The sequence below is a fragment of the Pterocles gutturalis genome, unplaced genomic scaffold, assembly GCF_000699245.1.
Source record: "Pterocles gutturalis isolate BGI_N339 unplaced genomic scaffold, ASM69924v1 scaffold45198, whole genome shotgun sequence".
Taxonomy (NCBI): Eukaryota; Metazoa; Chordata; class Aves; order Pterocliformes; family Pteroclidae; genus Pterocles; species Pterocles gutturalis.
In genome coordinates, this window is record NW_010122144.1 from 2,242 (window position 1) to 28,871 (window position 26,630).

General features: G+C 35.5%; 1 protein-coding gene across 1 annotated transcript in view; it reads right to left on the reverse strand.

Annotated features, from left to right (window-relative positions):
* Window positions 1-1,078: 1,078 nt before the first annotated feature.
* LOC104464662 (nipped-B-like protein) overlaps window positions 1,079-26,630 on the reverse strand; it is a gene marked incomplete at its 3' end in the record, with an annotated part of 28,332 nt that continues 2,780 nt past the window's right edge. The window contains 11 exon segments of the mRNA XM_010077438.1: window positions 1,079-1,159; window positions 1,507-1,658; window positions 2,348-2,529; window positions 2,531-2,571; window positions 4,756-4,842; window positions 6,436-6,539; window positions 7,766-7,855; window positions 7,942-8,013; window positions 8,197-8,394; window positions 12,441-12,623; window positions 25,215-26,630. Coding sequence (XP_010075740.1) covers window positions 1,079-1,159; window positions 1,507-1,658; window positions 2,348-2,529; window positions 2,531-2,571; window positions 4,756-4,842; window positions 6,436-6,539; window positions 7,766-7,855; window positions 7,942-8,013; window positions 8,197-8,394; window positions 12,441-12,623; window positions 25,215-26,630 — 2,606 coding nt within the window.

Genomic DNA, 26,630 nt, shown 5'->3' on the forward strand with positions numbered 1-26,630 from the left:
AGACTGTGAGGAGGAAGGAGCGGCAGACTGACTGCAGCCCCCGCACTCCCTGGCCCCCCTGTGCTGCTGGGGGAAGGGGGAGAAGGTACAGAACAAAGCCTTTGGGCTTTGGCAAGAAGGGAGGGGTGGGAGAGAAGTGCCTTTTTGTAAGACATGGTTTCTCTCTCTCAGTATCTTGCTTCTTGTTGTAAATAGTTAATAAATTCAATTCTTTTTCTTGTTCTTCCCAAGTCGTGTCCGTTTCTTGCCCGTGACCCTAACTGGTGAGTGAGACCCTCCCTGTCCCTGCCTCAGCCCACCAGGTGTTTAGCAAAGAACAGTCCCTGTGGTTTTATAAACCACGACACTTACCCCCCTATGAGCCAGGTGAACTCCATCTGTCGCTAGCAGGCCTGGTGCCACATAAGCCTCCCCATGATCAAAAAAGACAAAATTGCACCTCTGGCATCAGCCTCTGAGCCAGGTGACATGACATACTCTTTCAATTTACATGGTCAGGATGGTACAGTTTGTCTCTCCTTTTGTTTAGGCAGAACATTGGAGTATATCACCCCTACAGAGATGGAAAACTCCCACTTGAACAAGCACATCTGTGTGGCACTGCATTTTTCCTGAAATAGTATTTTATTTGCCCCATGAACTTTTCACATAGACACTTATTCTGAGAAAAATAATTTATTCTATTACATACAAGTATCTTACCAGTTCTAGACCTCATTCCATTGCATTAATGCAAATCTTAAGGAAATAAAGAAAACCACATTGCTAAGATTTCTTAAGACAAGAAAGGAGAGGTAAGAGGAAGGGGTTTGCCTTTACACTTTAAACAACACAACCAAAATTAAGAATTTCTTTGTTTAAATATGATATTTCCTCCTATAGAGTACTCTGCAAACAGAGGCAGCTCAGGTAGATTTAGTACTATTGCTAGATTATGATACCAAACTGTAAAAACATGCAAGAATAAAATTAGTTCTAAATTCCAATTCTCTACCAGAGAGAAAATACGGCCTATGTAAATGCCCCAATAACTCTCAGAAATACAGGAACATGAAACCACAAATTAAAAAGTACTTACTGCAGTCACTAATTTGATGGCACATAACTGTAGCTCACTGACGTTTTCTACAAAGAAAGGTGTTATTCCCATAGATGATACCTGTCAACGGAAATAAATTATTGTAAGTATATTTGACTAACAAACTGACACTCATGCAGTTTCACAAGTAGGTTATTCATTCAGAAGGTAAGGTATTCAACAAGATGTATTACTTCATATTATTAGTAAATAATGTTATTAAAGGATATTAGAGAATAAGTCTGTTGTGGGTGCACCAACTACGTTCTCCCTTACCCCCTCCCCTCCCTGTGAGATGCGGGGAAAGAACCGAAAATTTACAGTGACCTGTGGATGAGTCAACCTTACTGAGAGGATCATACTTTACATACTCTCTGGGAAAATAAAAAGAAACATTCTCGGACAGAAATTCTTCTGATAAAATTTACCTGAAGAATTGTTGTATCCGTAAGAAGCTGTATCTCTAGCAACTCTGACAAGCTGCTGACAATGTCACAAACTTTGTTATACAACATCACTATAACTCTTTGCTTGTGGGTGGAACACTTGGCACGTTTTGCTTTTGAACTTAAAACACCACCTAGAAAATAAAAGTTATTGTTAATTTTTTCAGTGTTTCACATCAAATATCAGAATCATGATCTTCCTCAAAAAATGTCCCCAAAACTACTGCAGGACCACAGCTTTGTAAAAGCAATGGCTTAGAGAAGAAAACTACTTAGTAGCATCAACAGCAAAGTAAGAATTTCACATTATATTAATGTTTCATAATTGTTCTAAATTCTGCATCCAAGATTTTTAAAATGTTTCTTGAAGTTGGACACCTGCATCTAAAGTAATGCATGTGACAACAAAATGTTAAATGCTAAATAGTTTTCACTGAAATAAATTGTTGTATACACAGATTATGACTATAAAATGACTTATTCCTATACACGGAAGCTGAACTTCAGACAAACTTCTTAACACTTTAGTCTAAATACTTTGGTTACATTGACATCATTGCAGTAAACCAAGATGCCGTATGACAAAGATATTCAGAGGATGCATTTCATTGTTTTTTTTTTTTACTCTACACTTTTTCATGCTCAAACTAACACAAAGCATTAATTCAGGATGCTGTATGTGATATGGAAGAACTACCAGTATAAGGCTTGCGCATAAAAAACTTACTCCAGAAAGTCATATCACTTGCATCCTCATACAGTAGATTATGTTTTGATACTTTTTAATGTGGAAAGATTTTTAAAAATTTCTTAGCATACTAACCACCATGAGGATCCACTCGATACACAGGATCATACTGAGGATACAGAGTGTTCTGCAAATGAAATTTTGTGTATTGAATAACTCTTTCTATTACATCCTCAATATATACAGCTTTAGGCATATTTGGTGATGTCATAATATTGATAGCTGTAAGACAAGCATCAGCAGACTTTGTCACTCTAAAGATCTCTCCATAATCTCTCCTCATCTTCAGTGTCATTGTTCTATAACAGGCAAGAAAAACAGGAAAGTGTGAACAAGAAGTAAAATTTTTATCCTTACCAAGTAAAAGATAATACTATTATCTTAATATACTTACATACAGACACATATAAAATGGTGTATTTCCTTTTTGATACAAAAATAGTTTGGTTTAGAAATCAATTATTGTTTTACTAGCAACATGTTTGTAATATGTCTCCCTAAGTTACAAGTCTTCAAAGTCTCCCTGTATTCTTCTGCTAGAACACAAATAAGCTTTATATGTGTCATCGAGAAGCACTATGAGGAAAGATTGCCACATACTAAAGACTGATGTACCTCAAGGAAAATCTAAACTAATTCATCAAGTGTTTTCTTCAGTGTCCTATGCACACCAGTTGCTGCTTCAATCAGTCTAGTTTTTGCCTCTTACACAAAAACACTGTTACAAGTCATATGCAACTTGTAAGTATAGAACTTTCTCTGCTTCATAAACCAACCCATGTATGATCAACGCGTTTAAAACATGTCTTATCAAATATATCCATTTACATTTAGCACATGCTACAGAATCTCTGTATTTCTGTGCTTGTACAAGTTATAAAAACAAACATACATGAACAAATACACGAGGCTAATTATGACCACCCAGCACTAGTTAAATATTGTAGTAACATTATTTATAGCAAAACCAGTTATAACTTTCCATAGCTTCTCTGGTACAGATATAGCCTACAGAGACAAATAATCTTTCCTGCCTCTATGACACCATAGTTCAACACTGTTGGCTTTTCTAGTGAAAATAAGGGGTTGGCAAAACCATATTAACTTTTTGGTACGAGTATCTAAACCAATATCACAGTGCATTGTGTATATGGAATATATATTTGTAAAATCAAATATAAAATTTGTAAATCAGGAGATCCCTGCAAATTTCTTGCATAGAAGGGCTTTAAGTCATTTGCTCTTTACAGAAACCAGGCTTAAAAAGTTGCTTGTTAATCTTGGAAATAAAAAGAATATGCAAGTGCACTCTGCCTCTCAAAAACATCCTGAAATGGAGGCAGGATATCTTGACAGCACTGTAGAAGAAGTAAGCTTACTCCTTAGCAGTGGCTTTCTTTGCCATATTGATTTGAATCATGTTTAACAGGTTTTAAGAAAAAAATCTAAAACTTGATTGGCTAAAGATTGTTTCTTTTTTTAATCAAAGCTTTGTCTCTGAATTGCAATCACTGGACAATTTCATGAACTGTTTAATGATCTTGAGTTTTACTACAAAAAGCTAAAAGAAAAATAGCAGTTTAAAAGCATTAGCATAAAGACTTAATCACAGTGAAGTAGAGCAGGTAAACCAGCAACTTATTTTCACTTATTTTTCATACTGCTAAAGACATTCAGAACTGTAGACTGCAACTTTGAAAAGCCTACCAACCATCTAGGTGAAAATATTTAGGTACAAATAATGTGGCTCTGGCTTTCATTTGCAAGTTCAAATTCTTCCTTTCCAATATAAATAATTACTTTCTATTTCTGCAGGTCAAGAGGTTTTTGTCCATAAAACTCAAGAACTCTATTCCTGCTAGAATATTGTCCTGACTAGAAAGTGCAGAAATAAATATATACAATGTGAACTACCACATATCAACCTCATAAAAGCTCCAAATCCCCATTTAGTTTTAGGTATATCAGGAAAAAAGAAAAACCTAAAATCTTAAACTTCCTGTTAATTTTGTTTACATTGACAACTTTAACTATGCAGTGTAAGAAAAGGCCTAAACAAAGCACTTCCTCCTTTCTTAATGCTCAGGGGAAGAATATGCTCTGCGTGAAAGCTGTAGTACTTCTTTCATTGTGTAAGGGATGTCTTATGAACAGGTAGCAAAGCAGCAAAGAAATGTCCAATGGTGCAAATTACACCAGTTACAATGAATATTTCAGGATGGAACTACAAAATTGAAACAAAAGAAAACTCAGTTGCTCCCAATACACTTGTTAGTTATCAGTAAAATATGTTTAGTACTGAAAAAATATAATAAATTGAATTTTACTTCAAATCTTTAACTTTGTCAATCTGAATCATATTCATATATCAGAAATTCCTTTCACACACGTACACAGTATTTGAACCTATCACTAAGCAGCACTGAAGTGAAGAAAACTCTGTTCTACACAATGTTGTGAAATTACGTATATTTGAAACTCACGTGGTTCAGTAACGTAGAAAGCTTTGATCCATCTTGAATATTCTTTTCCAAAATATTCAAAACTTTTACTGTTTTATCTGTTGAGAGCTAAAACAAGAAAAGAAACACATCAAACACCTGCAGAAACATCAAGGCTTCCAAATTCCTTAAAGGAATGCCCATGAATGAAGGACAGAACTTGTTAAATACTCTGAAACAAACTGTAAGCAATTTGAGATAAGGATCAGATCTTGACTTTCACGGTTTCTGACATAACATGATTGAGAACGCCGATAATAATATAACTAAACTAGGTAAAGTATATTCTAGGATTGCAATCAAACTGTATTTTCAAACAGCAAACTCCATAGAAATAGATTGAAAACTGCATTATCTGTCATTAACGTTGCATGTTTATACACTTTTGCTTCTAGAAACAGCAATCTACCAAATCTAAGTATCGATCACAAATTCTAACTGTCCCTACAGAGCTCTATTAGAGAAAATGCTAATTCCATGAAGAAGCAGAAATAAAATGCCCTGATACTTGAGTGCTAATAAAAAGGAAATGTATTCTTAATATCAGTGTTAACTTTGAAGAACTAGCATGTTGAAAAAAGTAACCCAATGTCACTTACTGATTTTCTACAGAATTATCATTAAATAATTTTAGAACACGCTAAACTGAAGGAGAGACAGTTTCACTCATCCAGATACTATTGACACTCATCTTTAGAAGCAACAAAATTATGACTTTATGTATACATGTACGTACGTATGTATGTATGTATGTGTGAAAAATACGGAACAGAGGTTAAGGGTGAGAACTATCAGGAAAGAAAAATACTGAGGCTGACAACACACTACAAAGGAAGGTAGGGAGATTGAAGAAAAGTTCAGGAGGAATATCTAAATTTTGGATTAAAGACAACACTTCGGAGTGACTTTTGTAATAAGTGGCTTCACAGACACTTCATAAGCATAGTAAGTGGTCATGAACAGGCAGAGTAAGAGTTCATTGTAAGACCGCCTAAAGCCAAGAGTTCCAGGAAGATAACGAAAGCAAGGACATTGTTTCTAGAGGTGTGATACCAACAGTTAGCACCAACAAAAAGATCCCTTGCACTGAAGTTGGGAAGAGTACAGCAAAGAAACCACAATATGCAGCCTACAGAAAATTAATCTTATTATCACCTGGGGTGTTCAATCTTGTAAGTTTGAGAAGCCTTTCTGGAGAGATGGAGGAAGAAGGCAATTCAGTGTGATGCTGGCTGGACATCACACATTTATATTGCATTGATGGCATATATCAGAAAAGGCCGATTATTTTATTCTGATTTACTGTGGTTGCTCAACACCAGCTATAAGGAGCAAAGCCTATATAGGTTGACATGAGTTTGTGAAAGTAGACTAATTATTTCAGAATTTACTGCTCAGGCATAGGTATTACAGATTGGCATATATTCAGCATTGACACAGAGAAGGACCATTCAACAAAAATGTCTCAGCTTCAGATATAGTAACAGTTAGGATGTGGTAACTTTTTTAAGCACTTCAGCTATATCAGCATAAGCACAACTGTTCACAGTATCTGTCACATGCTCACCTGAAGAGGGTGGAATGTTATTTTAGGGGACATAAGTTTTTATATGTTTATCAAAATTACATGTTCAAAAAGAATCAAAGACTATGAAGATGTACCTTGTCCATAATGCCCATTGCCTTGATTTTTGCAGATTCACTGCCCAGCTCACTAAGCTGATGTTTTCCCAGCAGCAATTCCTGGGGAATCTCATCATCATCACCTTTAGAAAAAATTTTTAAATTAACAATCATATTTTTTAATAGACTTCAAGGAAATCAGTATTTTACAGCCCATATGAAAAAGTCAACTGAAGAAAAAGAACTGATTTTCCAAATAGTTAGCATCTAATAGTTCCATCTAATGAAGACTGATGATGAAGACTGGTGATGACAACTTTTGGTTGTGTTAAAACAAGGACTACTTGTTAATTATGACTGGTTTTGAAATATCATTTAACAGCCTAACATGAGGCATCCATTCCTGAAAGTTATGAGCTAAAAATTTTTAATATAGCAAAACCCATTTATTGCAGCTCTTGTGCCAGCACCCTCATTTCAGAAAACAAACCTTAAATTACTGTAGTCTTAATTATAAAGTTCAAATCTGCAGAAGGGCAACAGATGAAAAACACTTACGAAATTAAGTACCTTGGGAATACACTGTGTCTTAACTGTATTTACCCTTACAAAAAAAACTTAATGATATCAGACATAGAAAGAACCAATGACTTTGGTTCAAGGTTTGGTTCAGTCCAAGGTTGTACACACTACTCCTTTAAAAACTGTAGTGATTTGTTTACCATGTTCCTCCTCTTGTTCTAATCCTGTGACAGAAATGGTAGGGAAAAAAGTAACGAATACTCTTATTATCGATTTCAATAGACAGCCACCTCGGTCAACCTGGACTACTTCCTCAGACACTTATGCTAAGCTGGGTGGTTTTCCACTAAAACAGATAAATAGCACACAGTGATTTTGTGCCTCAGCCACAAATGCTGAAGGACTCTGCTGCTTGAATTGAATAATCAAGCTCTGTTGGGTCAAAGGCCACAACAGATGCTAAATTATGTGCTTCAGACATTACTAGAGAACCACCTTATTAGTGTTGTTTACAAAGATATGTTTGACAGAAGATAACACCCTAATGACATCCCAAAGAAGTATCCTTTCCATTCCAGGGGACTACTATTTGTCTCATTATGATTTATGTTCCTTTTGGATTCTGCAGGGAGGAGAGAGAAGGATCTTCTTTCTGCAGCAGCAAGTGAAATTGGAAAGGTAAAGGTCACCACTCAAGGTGGAAGACATAAATGCAGTATGCCCTAGCATGTATCACAGGCAATTAAATTACCAAGGAGGAAGTTCGAAAACACTGCAATACAATTTTTTTTGGTGTTTCTTGTATTTCTAATTGGAGAAAGCATTTTGAAAATTTCTGACATATTACCAAAAGCTGTAAAATCCATGTCTTCCAAGTTTTCCAAAATATTCTCTATTGAAGCAATAAACCTTTTGAAAGTTGAAGAATCCAGCATTTCTGGTGAAAAAAGAAATTTATAAATAATTATTTTATATAAAAAAACAAAAAATAAAAACAGTAGGAAATTAATCTTCTAAAATTACCTTCAGGTGTTAGTTTAGGTTCATAAGCTTTCCTCTTCTTTTGTTTTTCTTTTTTCTTCATTTTCCTAGCCACTAATCAAGAGAATAAAGAGTGAAAGAAATACTTTCTCAAAAATGAAATAAAGAATTATTTACATTTCTTACACTTGTATTCAATACTGCATGTAAAGATATTTATTATAAAATGTTTACCATATCCATTAAAAATGCAATAGTATTACAGAATAAAACTGAATTTTTAAAATGATCAGTTACCCTCACTGAGGCTAGGGGGTGGAGAATAATCATCCACATCAGAGTCATCAGGACTGCGATTACGGTAACGGCCACTACTAGAAGTCCTCCTTCCTTCATGATAATGACCGCTTCTCCTATGGTCACCAGAACTTCTTCTGTCGTGTTCTTCATACTCCCAAGCTTCATCTCTATCCTTTTTATGTCTTTTACGAGAAGCTAGAAATGCAATGCATTTTCATTTTAAGTTCTAAAATTCTACTTTTAATAGCATTTTTAAACATTTAAAAGAAGTGTAGATGTGGTACTTACGGACGTGGTTTAGTGGTGGACTTGGCAGTGTTAGGGTCTATTGCAGGCTAAATGATTCTACAATTCTATGATTTGCAAGTTAAACACTACTATATAGCTGTTCTGTAAAGCAAGTGGACACTCTAAAACTATTATATAAAATCCTGTTATGCCATTTTTCTAACAATTTCATAGAATCATAGAATCATAGAATCATAGAATCATAGAATGGCCTGGGTTGAAAAGGACCTTAAAGACCATCTAGTTTCAACACCCCTGTGCTGTGGGCAGGGTTGCCAACCACTAGAGCAGGCTGCCCAGGGCCCCATCCAGCCTGGCCTTGAATGCCTCCAGGGGTGAGGCAATTTCTTTTGAATTACATGGAAACTGTGCCTGAAACTGGCAAAGACACCAGCAAACATTTAGAAATACAAGTTTACAGGGTATTTGAACTTTTAAGCAAAGTAAGGAAAGTGGAACAAATCAAAATAAGTTTAATCCTTTCATAAGAGAATATTGAGATAATTTCTTCAATTACCTAAACTGCAACTATTACTGAGTGTCCATATTCCAGTTCAGTGATTGCTTTGGCCACCTAACAGAGCAAGTCCAGTGAGACTTGTCAATCTAGTTAAAGATATTCTGTTTTGCCAGAAAATTCCATGTAAAGGAGAAAGCTGGAGTCACAATTCTGGGCCAGACAAGCAACCACAGAAGGTTATTATAAGGGTGCTAAGACGTAACAGAAAAAGGGGTTGCTTCATCTGTGAAATCAGCCAACTCTCTATTATCTACTGTAACAGGATAACTAGGCTAGCAAACAGATGTCTAGCACTGACTGTGCTGTGAAGATCAAAACAGCTCCAAAACATCACATTCAAGACTCCCAGAGTCTATGCTTGTGAACCTGCATGTTAACAGCCCTGATACGTGTGTCTCTCTACCAAAGTTTCCTGAAGTTTAGAGAGGTATGACTGTATATAGGGTTGTTTCTGAGCCAAATGCCTCCAAATATTTATACAGAACTGGAACCAAACTGACAAGGTCTTCCCACAACCCCATATTATTTAGAAGCATAGGAAACATACCAGGGTATAGTCACACCTGGTATATGTACCAGGATATATTCAATACCTATAGATACATGGCTCAGAATTAATAAAAAAACCATTAAACTTGAGGCAATACTAATGCTCTGCACTGCATGCTAGAGGGCTCTTGCTTCTGAAAATGTACTCCAAAACTTCTGCACAGAGGTGGGCCAAGTCTTCAAGCTAATAACTCATTTCAGGCTTTCAGCTGTACTACCTCTGGATCAGACTTGCTTCTGGAGGCAGTACAGTCATGTTCATGATGCCTGAGTTCACAAATCATCAGTATCAATTTAAGCTCTGTAAGACAAATTCTGTAGCTATATCTCCATGAGAAAAGTAACTTCCAATATTGCTTTCCAGCAGAATTGGAAATTGCCTATTTTATCAATGCTGCACAACAAAACAGCATGTGTTAAAGTTGTGCTGGCTCTGGAAGGCAAATAAGATGAACATGGGAACTGCTATTTACAATCACTGCTCTACAGAGTTTCATCGAATCACAGAATCGTGGAATGGTTTGGGTTGGAAGGGACATTAAAGATCATCAAGTTCCAACCCCCCTGCCATGGGCAGGGACACCCTCCACTAGACCAGGTTGCTCAAAGCCTCATCCAGCCTGGCCTTGAACACCTCCAGGGATGGAGCATCCACAGCTTCTCTGGGCAACCTGTTCCAGTGTCTCACCACCCTCACAGTGAAAAATTTATTCCTAATGTCTAGTCTAAATCTACCCCCTTTCAGCTTATACCCATTACCCCTTGTCCTCTCACTACCCCCCCAATAAAGAGTGTTTCCCCATCTCTCCTGTAGGCCCCCTTCATGTACTTGTCGCCTCGGAGCCTTCTTTTTTCCAGGGTGAACAACCCCAACTCTCTCAGCCTGTCTTCATTTTATTTTTAAGCAGAAACAAATTTACTAAAAAATTAACTAGTAATAACACTTCAATAGTTAGTATTGATTTTATATACAAATAAAGACTCTTTGGAATATAAATACCCAATTTCCTTGTGAATTCTGCCAAACATTTATGCAAATAATACAATTTAGCATTAATTGCATGAGAATTATTTCATCAATTTTTAATTTCTCATAATTAAATTTAATGGAATGACCCTTCTTCATGAGATACTCGAAGTTTCTCTTCTTCTAGAACAATCACTATTTCATATTTTTTAAAGTTCAATTTTAGACAACTCATAGAATTCTGAAATACATATTTGTAACAATAAAAATCTATTAAGTATAATTGTCATAAATCTTCCATTCTCTTGATAATTTTGTCTCCTTTTAATTCAATTAAGTTCTACAGTATCCTTTCAGAAATATTGTAATTTATTTTAAAACCAGTTTTCCCTATTGAATTGTTTAGAATGATGGCCAGATCTCAAGTGGATATAATGAATCTAGAAACCCATAAAGTGTATAATTACTGTGAAAGTTTTCCTTAATATGCTTTACTTTCTATTTAAAAACAGTCACTGTGGCTACCAGGTATATTAAGGTATTTGAAATTCTTGACTATTCTCTCCATTCTCAACCAACTTAAACATTTTGCTTTACTTATTTATTTTTTTAATTCACTGTTCCAGATTATTAACATCATAAACAGTGATATGATATGATAAACAGAGAATACAGAATCCTGAATGAAGCAAATCAACCTTAATTCTTTGCCATAATCAAGACCGATTACAAATTATCTGAACATCTCATACTCACACTCAAAGCATTACTCAGTTAAAATTAAAAAGAAAAACAAACAAAAGGACAGCCTTTTCTGCTTCTTTGACAAAGATCGGAGGTACTGCTATTATAATTTTATGTGCATGTGTGCATAAATACTGTGTATCTGTTGGACAAGAACTTGAAACATACTAAAAAGCAGAATGAACAAATCTGTCTCTTTTGGATTCTAAGAAAGACTGAAAATCAAAACATTGTGTTTTACAAAAGTTGAGTAAGATGTTCATGTAAACAAATGTGGAAAGACTCTAAATGTGTGAAAAAATTAATACAAGCAAGATGCCTTCTCAGGTTAACAGCAATATGAACTTCTCCTGTAGCCCTGCATAGATAACACAGCTAAGATGTTAACTCAGAATGAACTGATTCACTTCATTTTAATAGAGTTTCTTTCCAGTGTTGGCTAATTGAGCTACTATAGAGACAATCTAACCACCTTTTTATTAGCAAGCAGGAAATCCCTACCTAAGTTAGAGGCATATAAAAATTTTTTGACACTTAGGAACTTTATCTGACTGCACAGAAAAACTTCCTCTCTTCCTTTGAAAACAGTTAGTTCAAGGATAGTATTATCAGCAAACGGTTATTTTGAGATCTCATCAAAAGCAACTTCAGTTTTTCAAGCAATATGCCAGATAAATAATAGAAGAAAAATTTTAAGAAACTTCTGGGCAGTTATATTTTCAATTTATCATGACAAAAATTCAAGAGAGGATCCTTCACTTTTCTTATCAATAAAACTAAGAATAATTTAAAATCTGTTTACTGAAATTTTTCTTTGTATACTCCTGTATGCAAGTTTTCTGTGCTGCTTTAGAGGGTATTTTCCTTAATGTGATTGGCTAGAAATGTTTCATACCACAACTGAAAAAAAATCTAGGCAGAGGCTTCCCATAAGGTAATTAGGAAAAGAAATTTAACAAATAGCTGATTTTCTTCTTAAGTGGCAGACTGAAACAAAATAATTTTTCTTTTAGAAGGGAAAAAAAGGCTTCTTGACCAAATAGTTGTCAGGACAGCAAACTTGTTTTCGTATGTTTTAGGGCAGCCAAATTATAAAAAAACAAACCAAACTTTTTTGTAAAAGCAAAATATTCGCTTTCTTTAGCAGTAGGAACAGAACAATATACTACTTACATTCAAAAGCTTCTTCACTGTCATTGTCTTCATCAGAACTGATTTCAGCATATTTTGGTTTCTCATTAACTGTGCTACGTTTGCGCTTGTTCATTTTCACACGTTCACAAAGTGGCATGGTGGATTCAATTTCTGCCAGGAGCTCAGGAGGCAACTCCTTTAACACTGACTGATCTATGCTACCTATTAATGGAGAGTAAGAAGAGTAAATGTGAACCTGAAGATAAAAATAAGTGCCCAACAGTACAGTCCTTTCTCAAGAACTACTTACAGTATATTCACTAATAATACCACAGTTAGATATACCTGGATGCATTTGACTGCCCTTTTTAAAGCTGCATTTATTCTTCACGCTACGATCAGAAATCAACGTAACAAATTCCATACACATCTCCTCCAATCAAGCACTTTGTCAGGCACATAAACTCAAATCAGTGAATTTCCTTTATAAAAAGATATCCCTGTTCTGCTCGCACAAAATTTAGTCTTATTTCACTTCATCCTCTGCATTTAACAGGTTTTCTAACAGTGTAGGTAAACTAAGGATTCTTTGTGCCTCATTAACAGTTCTGTTTACTCTCATTCAGAATTTAGTGTACACAAGACAGTAATCTTCCCCTTTTACAGTAAGTAGGGACAATCTGTGGCAGAACCTCTGGGGACTTATCCCTAAATACAGGTCAAATCATTGACATTGCAACCTCTGCCTCAGATTTTTTTCTTACCTCCTACTGATAGTTTCATGATGCAACACAAATTTTTGCTTGATTTCATTACAAAGCAAAGTTGAAAGATTTTTATTTAAAATAGGCAAACAGCGAACCACATTAGGTTTGTTTTCTACAGTGGTAAACAGTAGACATCATCACACCAGTCTCGTTACATTCTGAAACTACAATTAGACCCATACGCAGTCAGAATGAAGGAGATTTGCAGTCAAAATTTTTACAACAGATATATGGAAACCAAATTAACTCAAAAGTATTTCTTTGGGCTTTGTTTATTTGATACCTTTATTTATCAAAGAACCTACTGCACAGACCTGAAGATTATTGGACTAAACTGTCAACCTTTTTCCAACAAGAGGACCTTTGTCATAGGTGCCTCTTTTCTCCATCCCAAGGCATACTATACTATTTAGAGACGAAATAACCTGTCAGTTGCTACACTCACACACACACCCTCTCTCTCCTCCAAAAAGTAATCTTCTGGATGATAATTCATTGTTTTAATTGCATTAATTGCATTCACTGTATCACTAACTTAACATTCTAAAATTTGTTTCAATCTACACTAATATCCTCTCTTCTAATAAAAGATTTAGTCTTTTTCTTTTTTTTTCTTTAAACATCTTTAACTGGAATTAGAAGAGCCTTAGTGTGAGAAAATTGTTTCCAGATACAAATTTTTTTAAAAGTCTCATATATTACTAGTTTCACATATATCTACATCCATAAAAACTGCCCACAAGCAATGAAACTAATGATCATAAAATTATTTTTCTATAATTCTTGAATGTGTTCAGCAAATAATCTAATTTAAGTGTATTTTAAAAAAAAAGATTTAATTTAAAATACTGGGGTTTTCAAACTGAGGCAGGGAAATATCTATAATGTAAAACTGGTTGCAAAAGTTGTCCCTGCTTCCCCCATGCTGTGGTTCCTTTTGTTAACTTGCCATCCTTAGACAATCACCACCTGCCAAAGTTACCTAAATTCTCAATATTGCTTTCAGAAATGCTAGAAAACATTTAATCGTGTGGTTGATCATGTTGCTGTGACGTGATTATTCGCTGAGGGCTGGGCACTTGATTGAAGATAGGTAGAAGGACGCCACCACGGACAGATTAGTTCACTTCCTCTGTGTGTACCACGAGTTGACTGGATTACAGCCAGCTCTAATCTGGATGCTGCAAAGCCATGCCTGAGCAGTGGCATCCTCACACCAATACTCCATGTCTTTTTGTATGCCTATACAGTCCCTGAAGAGACCTAGCTTACATCCAGCCCCAGTCTACAGGAAAATTCACATACACCAGTTTTAAGACAATTTACACCGGTGAAATCACTAGAAGGCCTCAGATCCTGGTTCTCTAACACATATTCTCAATTTTATGCACTGGTGGTAATTTCATTTAAATCAGCGGGAATACACACATAGCATAACGTCTACAGCAAATGTGGCCAAACGAAAACATTGCAAAAGCCAGCTATAAGGATAAGAACAAAGGTTACATTAAATCTCCAAACAACAAAGAAAAATCACAGGCTACTACTCTCCTGCCTCCTAGGAATACCTATTCTTGCTTTCCGTATTGAATTTGTTCCTAAGAATGCTACTCAATCATTGCAAATAAATCAATTACTATAGCATTCATGAGACAGCAATGAAAAAAATAAAAACGCAACTACTTTGAATATTTGGAAAAATAAATTTACTTCCCTCTCAAAAGTTCCAATTTTTATGTTGTCCAGTGCTGAATTCAACTAATGCTTGAACTGTATTCTCTCCTGTTACAGATATTTCAGATGACAGTATAAGCTTGCCCTTTTTTCTTTTATTAGGGAATATGTAAAGCTTTCTTTACTCAAGTAGGGAACAGCAGAAAAGAGAATGAATAGAATTATTGTAAAGTTCTCTACAAGCTATCTTTAAAGTTTTTGTTTCTGTCACAATGTTCCCCATACCAAGTCTGCCATGTGCCCGGTTTCCTTAACTGCTGAGGATTGTAAATAACCAAATATACTCATGCTGTACAAAGGAGTTAGGCATGACTGCATATGTATCTACATTTCTGATACACGTGGAAAAGGACACCCCATCCTTTCTGAAGAAATCCAGTGATATCATATTCTGTGGGACTCCAGTCAAGAGCTTGTTAATATTTATTTTACTCTGTCACTCACGTCATGCTTAGTCAGGGCATACCAATCTTCACTAGAAACATTATACTGAATTCCTTCTTTTATACACCATATTTTATAATGAAGGTACTGCTTATTTGTTCAAGGTAGTAAAGAAATATTTAGTAGAATCCAGTTCACCATAAGAATCTAGTCACATGTCAACAAACATTAGGTTATAAAACCCAATCTAATGCCTTTTCAGTTTACGGGATACTTTTCAGAAAGCAATTAAAAATATACAATACAAACCTCTTTGAAAGTATCTACAAAACCATGTTCCATCACTTTCAGTTTTTCAATTTCTTTGATAAGTTTGCTAAGACCTGGTACCTACTTTCATGTTTCCACTTCAATCAGTTACATTCACGTCTAGTTTGTACAGCTTTTTAAATAGCTAAGGAGAAAGTAACTTTACTAACAAGTTACTCCACAAGTTATTAAGAATGCCCCAGTAAATCAGCTTTCTGAAGAACCGTCCTCATCAATGGAACAACTCATTTTTTTGCAATGTGTATGATTAGTGTACAACAACATGCCCGAAATGGTCTACAGGCAACAATGTTCTTCAGATATCACTTACACGTATTCTCAAAGCTGCTGCAATTATTAAACAAAACAAGGTACTATCATAACAAAGCCTTTGTCTCACTGTAAAGAACAGCATGCTAACAAATTCCACAGTAATGAAACTGAAGAGCAAGTCACAGAATAGCTGTGAGAATAATTCACCTGAACTGCATACATGAACAGCCACTTTTTCATGCCTCTCCAAACCTATGCAATGCTTACATACTAGTAGTTGCTTGCTGGAGAAAGAACAAAGTCTTGGTTTTGTTTGATTGCCATTATCAAAAGGATTCTTAGAGAAGGTATTCAAGAATCTTCAGCTGCTATTGAATATCCACTGACCATCAAGATATCTGTTTTCTCAGCAAGCAATTCTTGAAATACAGTTCAGTTAAAGATCAGCCAGAGAATCTTAGCTAAAAATGAATTAGTCTGTAAGCCTCCTCCCATACTCTATTTTAATCTGGGAAGCTTTTCAAAAAGTTTTGGCATGTAAAGTAGAAAGAGTTCTACAAATATCTAGTGAATGTAGTATTTCACTTCTTCACATATGCCTCAAAAAAAGAATGGCAACGCACAGATCTTATTTGAAGTTCAGCACTGCTTTTTGTTCATAACCAGATGTGTAGTTTCAAGTTCATGGAAAAGCCTTTAACTTTAGCTAATCTTTACACATATCTAATCTTTACAAGGATCCAAAACCATTTTGCCTTGAATTTGCAAGCCAAATAGATCTCCCTGATCCAGGCAGATGAATGCCTTCAAGAGAGGTTGAACATAAAGAAAAAGTAACATCATTACGGACTTTTAGTGGATCCGTTCGATATGGACAGCACAACTATTTTTTTGACACAGCAATCTGTGTGTTCATATTAGTTTAATCTGGCTTGATATAACAACTTCAAACAAGCAGCAATAGAAAGGGAAATTACGCTTTCTGATGCTTCAGTCAGCTTTCCAGGATCCAGGAGGCTGCTACTGCCATAAAATCAAAACCAACACTAATAAACACTGTTATCTTCTCAGTAATGATTTATCCTTGCTTTACAAACCATGGAAAACAGAGGCATAGTTAGCTCTTTGGTGCAACTTCCTATGAACTAACAAGCCATCAAGATTCAAATACATTTAGGAACCTAACCTCCAAATTGCTACTTCCATAACTATAAGAGACAGTTAAAAGAGTGGAAACAATCCATGTCAGTTTTTTTATACGGTTACTTTTAAAATAGTTTTGACATCAAAATGACCTGTTTCCACATACATCCATTGTGACATATGAACAAGTGCTTGAAGAAAAACTGCTCCTGAAGTTAATTTCAAAACTGAGGTTTATGTTAATGAACTCCTTTGCATAAATTATCCTCCCATAAATATTTCCTTTTCCAGTTTTGTGTGCCAATAGTTTGCAATAAGCAAAACTGCAGTTAATGCAATTTCGTATTTGTAATCTCTCTACATATCTTGTATTTTAAAATACAACTTTTTCCAGCTGCCAACACACTACATAAAAGAAAGAGGAATTTAAGGTATGAGGAAGTTACATCTTCTCATAAGACAGAAGTTCCACTTCTATCTCAATACCACATCACCAGCTAAAAAAATACACCATCAGATGAATACTGGTGGAAATTTATCTGGGAAGTAATGCATTTACTCCGGTGGTTTTCCTCTTTCCTTTCCCATTCTTTGCCTTAATATTTATGGAAGGATATACAGCTACATCCAATAAACAGGATACAACCCTCTACTGAGCCCCTTACCCTCACCTTTTGAGTACATCCATGAAGGGATAACTCCTGAGCTCACCTCACACATACACATATCCCAGAAAGAGGGTGGGAGACTGAGATGCTCCCATGGCCACCCAAGGGACTGTGCCCACAGGATTCTTTGCCGCAATGAATTTGTCAAGAAGGAAAGAAGTAGTGTTAGGAACCTATCTTTAAAAATAATTTTTCCTCATCTGTTCAAATATTGGCACAAAGGGAAGGCCTCAGCCTTCGACTAAACAAAAGAAGAGGTTCAGACTCCCTGCTTATAAGCCAGTCCTTAGCTCTGGCCTTGAAAAATGGGACCCAGCCAGGCTGACGGGTCACAGAAGAATCTGGGCACAGCAACGGAGTTATTCCATGAAGAAGTCATCATTGCCCGTGGCAAAGCAGCACAGATTCAAAAAGGATTTTAAAATAGTACAAAATACTCTCAGAAGCAAGAAACATTTTTTGATGGAGGGAAGAGATTTCCAAAGAGCACCTGGAAAGATCCAGGCAGAGAGCAAGGAATATACCCAACAGATGCTCTCTGAAGATGCCAAGAAAACTCACATTTACATCATTATCAATGAATTCCTCAAGCTGACTGCTGTGGCAACTATAGGCGCAAGTTATTTTATTCCTTATTGCAATTCACTGGGCTTTTGTCTTTATAAAAATCGATAAAAGGAAGCTAGGGCAGTCTAGTTTTGCCAGATATTTCATTAAAAATAGAGCATTACTCAGAGTAAAATGGAGTGAGATTGGCAATTGAAATAAAGGCAGCGCTGCACAAACCCCTTCACTTTTATGAATCAGTGTCAGGGGATTGCTTTTAGATTTCACTGTCACTGCTTTTGAACATATGTATTGAAATTTAAGCTAAGTCAATTTACTGTATTAAAAAGTTAAGCTGTTTTGTACAGTTGCAAAACACAGCAAGTAATTTTCTGTTACTATTAACGTTTGGAATCTGAAATTTATGATTGATTAATTTTACCAGCCATGTATTCTGATTAATTTAAAAACTGAACCATGGGGCCTCATCTAAGAAAAAAGTACTTAATTAAATAAAATAAAATTACACCTCATAATTTTACTTCTCCTAAAAGAAAAACTCCTATATAAGCAATATAATACAATCAAGATCTTTGCAGAAAATAAAAAAAATGCCATGATTTACATCTGATCTATGACTAGAGGCACATTAGGAAGATCTGCTTTTCCCTCACTCATGGAAACAGTCTCAGCCTTTATCATCAAAAATATCACAGGAACCTGCTCTTGTTTTGCCTCTTCAAAGTAACTTAATTACATAAGCAACAACAACAACAAAATATTGTTGATGTTTTAGCTTTTAATACAAAATAGTACAGGAAGGTTGCTCAGAAGATAATTAAACGGTACACATATTTAAGGAACTTTTATTCAATGCAAACAACAGCTTTGTAATTTGAAGAACTAAAAAGGTCTCATCCTTTCCTTTTTTGTTCATTGGTAATATTCCCGTGGAGTGAAAATACATTCCAAATTTCAAGTAAATAGTTTAGAGTTTCTTACACAAAATCGGTCAACTAAAACTGAAAATGCTGAGCAACAGAAAAGTTAATTTATCAGAAGCAAATGTGAGGCCTTCCCTTATTTGTTTTTTTGCTAAATTTATCCTTTGTTTAGAAGAAAATTTAAACCAAGAATTTTTAGCCTAGATCCCTGCACATAAGCCATCAAATAACATCCATATTTAGATACTTACACACATGAACAGGTCTGCATTGCATACCATAATTGACGTTAGACAAATTGCTGGCCCTCATTTTTACATATTACAATGTACTGTTGTAAAAATTATTTATGCAAAATAGCCACAGCTATTCCCAGAACTAAGAGATACCTGATCAAGCATCCACATCCATGAACCAAAGGCAGTTTCAGACCTTCAACAAATTGCTGTGACAAATTAGGTGTAAATTTCTATTACTCACAAGAACCAAAATAATTCTTCAAAAATGAACTAATTAAACAATGCACTCCTAAATCTGCAAACAGACAAAGCATTGTATTTTGGATGAACCAAAATACAATGAAACTAGTGGCTTTGGTCAAGTTTATTGTTGTTGCTAAGAACTAGATGTGCAATATGCAAAGTTCACTCTTACTACCCAGAGAAAACTTAAGAACAACTATGAGAGCAAGAATCACAATTTTTACCTTAGTGGCAAAGACTAAATTAGGAAATAGCCCAAGCAGCCTCCAGGCAAAGCAATGTGCTGAAAATGTCTCCTATTTTACTGGTAACAGACCAACACCAGAAGGGACTCCAGTGTGCAAAGGATGAATTCCTGCAGTCTACCGACAACAGTGTATCTACTTGTGGAAAACTAGCACCAAAAACTAAGGCCCCAGAGAGTATGTACAATGCCCATACAAATCCCAACATACTTTCTGGGATAGGATGGACACATCATACCTAAAAATTCCCTGCAAGCAGGAACGATCCATGCTGCTGCAAAGCATGCTATGGAAATGAGGTCTTCCTAGACTATAGGATTTAATGGGTTATATATAGTTTGGTTTTGGCTTTTGACAAAACAGTACCTGGAATATATTTCACACTGTGAACCTGTTCAATCCAGAAAGGAGAAAAAAAAAATCAGGGCTAAATGGACAAGGTATATATTAAAATGGATCCTCTGCAAACGCAACATATCTTCACATACTTCTAAGGCGACAAAGGATAGCCAGCTCCTCTTCTAGTAAAGTTGAAAAGAAGCAGTCACCAATATCTCAGAAAAAATAAGAAAAAAACCCAGGAAAATTGTAGAAGTCTTATAAAAGTGACTTTTTTTTCTAAAATTCCAGTTAAATTTAGAGTTTAAGAGAAGCTTTAAAGATTCCAGTTGAGAAGAATCATTACAAACATCTTGCTGTAAACCATGAAATATATCATTTTTTTCTTTGAAGTGTGGCAGAATTTTCTGAGAAAGTCATGACATGCTTGATCCACCTGGTGATGCATGCACATGCAAGATGCGTAGTGGGTTATTACTCTGGCCTTCCCACATGCAGATGCAGTTGCTACCAGGAACTCCAAGACGGTGATTTCAAATTTCAGATTTGTGGAATTACAGACCTTCACAATGGCACTCTTTACAAAAGCACAATCTGTAGTAAGCAAGATGAGTTGCAGCCTTTTTGCTTCCAAAGGAAATAAGTTTTCACTCCAGTAATTTTCTTGCAGCATAGTTGCTTGCCCTACTGATTTCAGTGAGTACAACAGTGTGTCTATTTCAGCATCAAGCAATTGTTATTTTGGAAATAAATTTGAGTGAACTCTAAAATCTGTTTGATGTGTTAACATTCATAAGCTATTTTTCTCAAAAGTTTGCCAATTTTGTCTTTATATAAGTCCTATGTATGAATGATTTAAACACATTTAAAATTGATACTCTCTTTTTGTCCACAGTTTTCAGCTGTACCAGAAAGCATTCGTGAGTAGCTCTGCTGTGCTAACTAGGAGTCTATGAGAAGCATCAGAAGTTGCCTCACCGAGACAACACAACCTGGACACAGCTTTTCACCCTGGAATACTCCCTTTCTTGTCACTCCTACCTAGAAGATGAGCACCTAATTGATTATTTTTTTCACAAGTGAGACTATTCCCAGCAGTGCTAGAACTCAAAGGTGGACCATCAATTTACACAAATACCAAACTACAGTCACTATAGGCTATGAAAAAGTCATCTGGAAGTAAAAAAAAAAAAACCAAACCCAAACCAAACCAAACAAAAAAAATCCCCAACAAACCACACAAGCACAGAACACAGAAAAATCTAGATGCATTGTTTCAACTCCATGACATGAAGATATTAAGCAGTAGCTTTTTAGTTGATGCTGTAAGAATACAGAACACCTTTGAAGAAATGGCAAATCTTCACACAAATTTCAGATCATAGCAGCAGAGAACACAGTATATTCAGGAAGACTTGTAGTGAGCAACAAAAACCTGTGTTTAAAGTTCTGTGTTGTACAGATCACTAAATGAACACAGTGAAGAAGTAGCATGCAGATCAGATTTTTTTTTTTAAACAACAAACACTTGGAAGACTCAAGAGGCGTTTCAGCACGAGTCTTAAAAAAACACACGCTCGTTCATCCCAGAACTTGTATTACATGTATGGTGCTTATTTTGGAAAGCCAGTCCTTCAAACATATTATAAACCAACTCAGACATCTCCTTCCAGAGACAGTTACAGCTTCTCTTATTACTCATATCTGTTTAACAAAGGAAAATTTGTCTTGTTCAGAACGCAGTAACTGTGAAACCGTTAACAACTCCCATCCCAACATAGGTGATCAGTATAGATCTAAGAAGCAGCAGAGAAGGTATTCGCAGAAGCTCTGAAAACAAAGGAGAGCAAACATGACCCCCTCATTGCAGGCACAAATGCAAAGGGAAAAATTTCATGGATCTCCCAACAACGCACATTTGCTTTAAAACCAGGATAAAAAGGCATTCATAGATATTAAAACCAATAGAAAAAAAGCATTACAATTCATTCTGACACAGACAAAACAGGCCACAAAATTTCACCATAAAACCTCAAAAATACTATGAAAAAAATTTCCATAGCTTTCCTCTGAGCTAGAGTGAATCTTTCAGAAGGAGAGAGAGAGAAAAAAGTCACTTCTTTGTGCATTCAATTATTGGGATGATTAAATATTAACAGTTCTGTACCATGGTTATCCCTCTCATTCATATAACTCCACAAAATTTCAAACCTGCCTATAAAGTCTGATTAAAATACTATGTCTTTTTGCTGGAAGATTCAAGGGTTACCCACATGCACAATAAAGGTATGATTTTCTAACTTAAAATTTACTTAAACAATGTAAAAAGTTGTATAGATTTTCAGTTTGCAAAGCATTAATTTGGATTAAAACAAGTAAATTCCACTGAGTTCTATCATGAATGGACATTAGTCCCTAAGACAGAATGACTATCCAAATGTTGCTTTGAACTATCTGAACTAATCCTAATTTGAACTGAATTTCAGATAAATCACAGCAATGATGATGTATGTGACAAAGCCAGGAGAAGACATTTTCTTGAGGGAGGGGTGGATGAGAAAGCAAAAACAAAGGACAAGAAATACAAGGAGGTAAAATAAAGTAAAATACTATGCTACGTGGAATAAGAGAGATGTAAGAAGTGGAATAACGATGCTAAAAGACAACACTAGAGAAGATTTGCTAAAATGTTTGCTACAAGAAAAATTTGCTACAAGAAATATAGGTTTAACTAAATAAAGAAAGTTTATGAATATTATATTTCCTAGTGTATTAAAATGTCTACAACTAAAAATGGCACAGAGTAAAACAGTGAACATCTTCTCTCAATTTGATGAGGACACTGTGGTGATGGCATGGATATTTTCTGTATCAGTCAGGTGTTGATGAACAGATTTTGGCTTAGGAAGAGATACCTTTATAATTTACAAACCGTTTCAAACATTGGAGTTCACCTACTTATTTAGCATAATATATCCTAGGAAGTAAGTTACCAGGATGTTAGGCAAAAAAAATGTAAAACTAAAAATACTATTAAAAATCTGAAGTTCAAAGACACTTTCTCCAAAATCTGCCTGCCTGAACCCTCAAAACTTGATTTGCAAGAGCAACAGTTAAAACATTATTCTTTCCATGGAACTTATTTCTAGCACCATTGTAAGAACATTATTCTGAATACAATAGAAAAAAGACTGATAACAGATGTAAACATTTTCCTTGTCTGGAAAATGTGTCCCAAGTTATTGAGAGTATGTAAGAATACAAAAACATTGCTGAAAAGTTATAAAACTGATTTAAAATTAATGCATTGCTCATGTGTGACACAGCTACCAGAGTCATGCCAATCAGACAAGAGTCATTAAGACCTTTACACATTTACTAAAACATTCTACATAAATAACTACATACAATACAGACTACAAAAAAAAAAAAAAAAAGTACTTCAGAAACATTTTGGAAAGCAAATTATGGATTTTCTGCACAAAGAATTTTGTGAATTCAAAATCTATCCTTCTGAGACTAGAGCTGAGTCCCAATAGAAAGTTCTCGGTATTCCCTATGAAGAACATAAAGGTTTCATCTGAAATCTTTAGACTAAACTGACAACAAAGACGTCATAATTTTATGTCTAACTCTAAATACCTATTATCAGACATGGAAATTTTGCCTGTTCTGAACCTCAAAACGTGACAGGGGAAATGTTCATGTTTCTAGGATAAAGAAAAAATATTTAGCAAAGAGGGTAATATTTTACAACTAAGTAATACACATCCTGAATTATTCAGTCTTTACCAGTTAATAGAAAAAAGGTTTGTAGATAGAAAACTATAGAACCGATGTAGCACAATAAATTCATTCTACAGGTATCACCTCTGTACACACACACATAAGCATAGTTATACATTCAGAAATATGACTTCTACATCATTTCTTACCAGATCACTACATCATAAAACATTATAATCTAGATTTCATGTTATACCTGGAACTGCATTCATAAACTATCCTGCATACAGCTGAAATCCTCTCCCACACCACTTGATTTGTCTATTTTGAGACGACAACTCTAAAACATAACCATGTAAGAAATTTAAATGGTTTAAATGCTTAACATTAAAAAATAAAAGAATCCTGAACAGTCAGTAACATCAATTTCACAATGTGGAATTACCTACTTCAGTCTGAAACCAAACAAGTCAAAATTAGAGCACCGAGAAGGAAAGCAATCTTATAAAAAAATTGTCAAATCTCCAGAAGAGACAATCAACCAAATACCAAGTATACGGACCATTCTGAGTTATTTCCTGTCCACACTACTAATCTGAAGATACCATCCAATTGTTTACCAGTTCCTTTCCTCTTTCTGCATAGAATGGACTTTGCAATGACATGTGAATTTAGTCTTAAAGACAGAACCTTTTTTTAAACTTACTGTCACAGAGCCTCAAGTGTGGAGGTTCCCCAACAGAGTTGCATTTATAGTGTAAAAGAGGCAGATGGGACTTTGTAACTGCATCCTTATTGCATCATGTCAAAACATGCCTTGAAAAACCACATTTCAGTTCCAATTAAAAATATAAAAGTATCTTAGGGCTTGTATACATAGTATTTCCTATGACTCCAGCTACGGTGATTTAGTCACAGAAGCACCTGTCCCTTACACAGACACACTTAAACCAGTTTAAATCCTACATGCAGCAGTTACCTTTCACTGGATAAATTACCAGGTTAAACTAATGTAGCTGTAAGATCACTCCAGTGTGTCCACATTAGGTATGTGCACTGGAGTAAATAAATCATTTCAAGTACATCGTAGCAAGTCTGTAGACAAGTTTCATTTTGTTTCCCAAAATCAGCATACAAGCAAGCACATAAACTAACTATAAAACAGTTGTGTTCCATTTCTAACCACAGAAGTAGCAAATCTAAAAGATCAGAGTATGAAAGATACAATGCAACTGATATTAAAAAAATCTTACCTTTATTAGATTTGGATGACTTGTTCTTGTTAGGTTTAAAACAAGAGCCCCTTGACTTATCTTCTCTATCCTTAATAAATTTCTGCACATCATCCAAAGAAAGCTTTTGAAGGACAACTACAGGCTTAGCTCCTTTATTTAGATCTTCAACTAGCCCAATCTTCTCTACTTTGTCCTTCTGTTCATCTCTAAATTCAGTTTTCCTTGACTCCTGAGTAACATTGCCATCTTTATCACGCTTGATTTTTGGAATGACAAAATGTTTCAATGCACCAGATCTTGCCCCCAACAAATAACTTGGAAACTCTGCCTTATTGTCAGCATGTGCTTTATTACTATCTACTTTACTCTTATTACCATCTGTCCTTCGTTCATCCTTGCTGTTGGGTGACTTAAAAGCAGGTTTATCAGGTCTTGATTTACTAGAATCTCCTTTACCTTCCTGTTTAATACGAGGGCTGTCAGGTCTTGATTTCTGATCCCCAGAAGAAAACCTTTCCCTTGATTCACCAGACTCATGCCTATGTTTCCTTTCAAATTTCTCCGGTTTTGAACCATCAGATTTAATACCATGCTTAGAATCACGTTCATTTTTGTTTGAGGATCTCAAATACTCTGGCCTTCTAATCTTGGAAGGATCTCCTTTGTATCTCTCTGGCTCCCCCCTGTCTTCAGATCTTTGTTTAAGGCTATCATGGTCACGTCTCAGTGTATCAGAAACTGAACGCCCATCGGGCCTTTGTTTTATTGGATCAGATCTACTTTCAGCTTTTACCCTCGAAGGATCTGATTTCACATCTAGTTTATGCCTTGATATTTCAATTTTCTTATCTGACAATGGTTTACTGGAGTCCCTCCTATTATCATGTCTATGTTTTGGCGTTTCGGGTCTGCCTTCACTCTTCAGTTTTGGTGTTTCAGGCCTGCCTTCACTCTTCTGTTTTGGTGTTTCAGGCCTGCCTTCACTCTTCTGTTTTGGCGTTTCCGGCCTCTGCCTTATTTCCTGTTTGCCATTATTTTGTTTTCCCTCATTTTGTTTCATCTCTATTTGCCTGCTCTCATTTTGTTTTGATTCTGTCTGTCTGTTCTCATTCTGTTTCACTTCCACTTGTCTGCTTTCATGCTTGCTTTCATGTTTAGCTTCTAACTGTTTGTTCTCATGTCTACTTTCTAACTGTCTGCTCTCATTTTGCTGAAATTCCATTTGTCTGTTTTCATTTTGCTGGATATCCATCTTTTGACCCTCGAAGTCTGGCTTTTTCCTAAAAATTTCAGGATGGTTTTCAGGTTTAAATTTAAGAACTCCAATAGCGTCTTCTTGGGGAACACACACAAATCCATCATTATACTGCTTAATGTCTTCATTTTTTTTGATGGTGTCCAAATCCTGAGTTACTGTTGCCTGAGAAAAAAAAA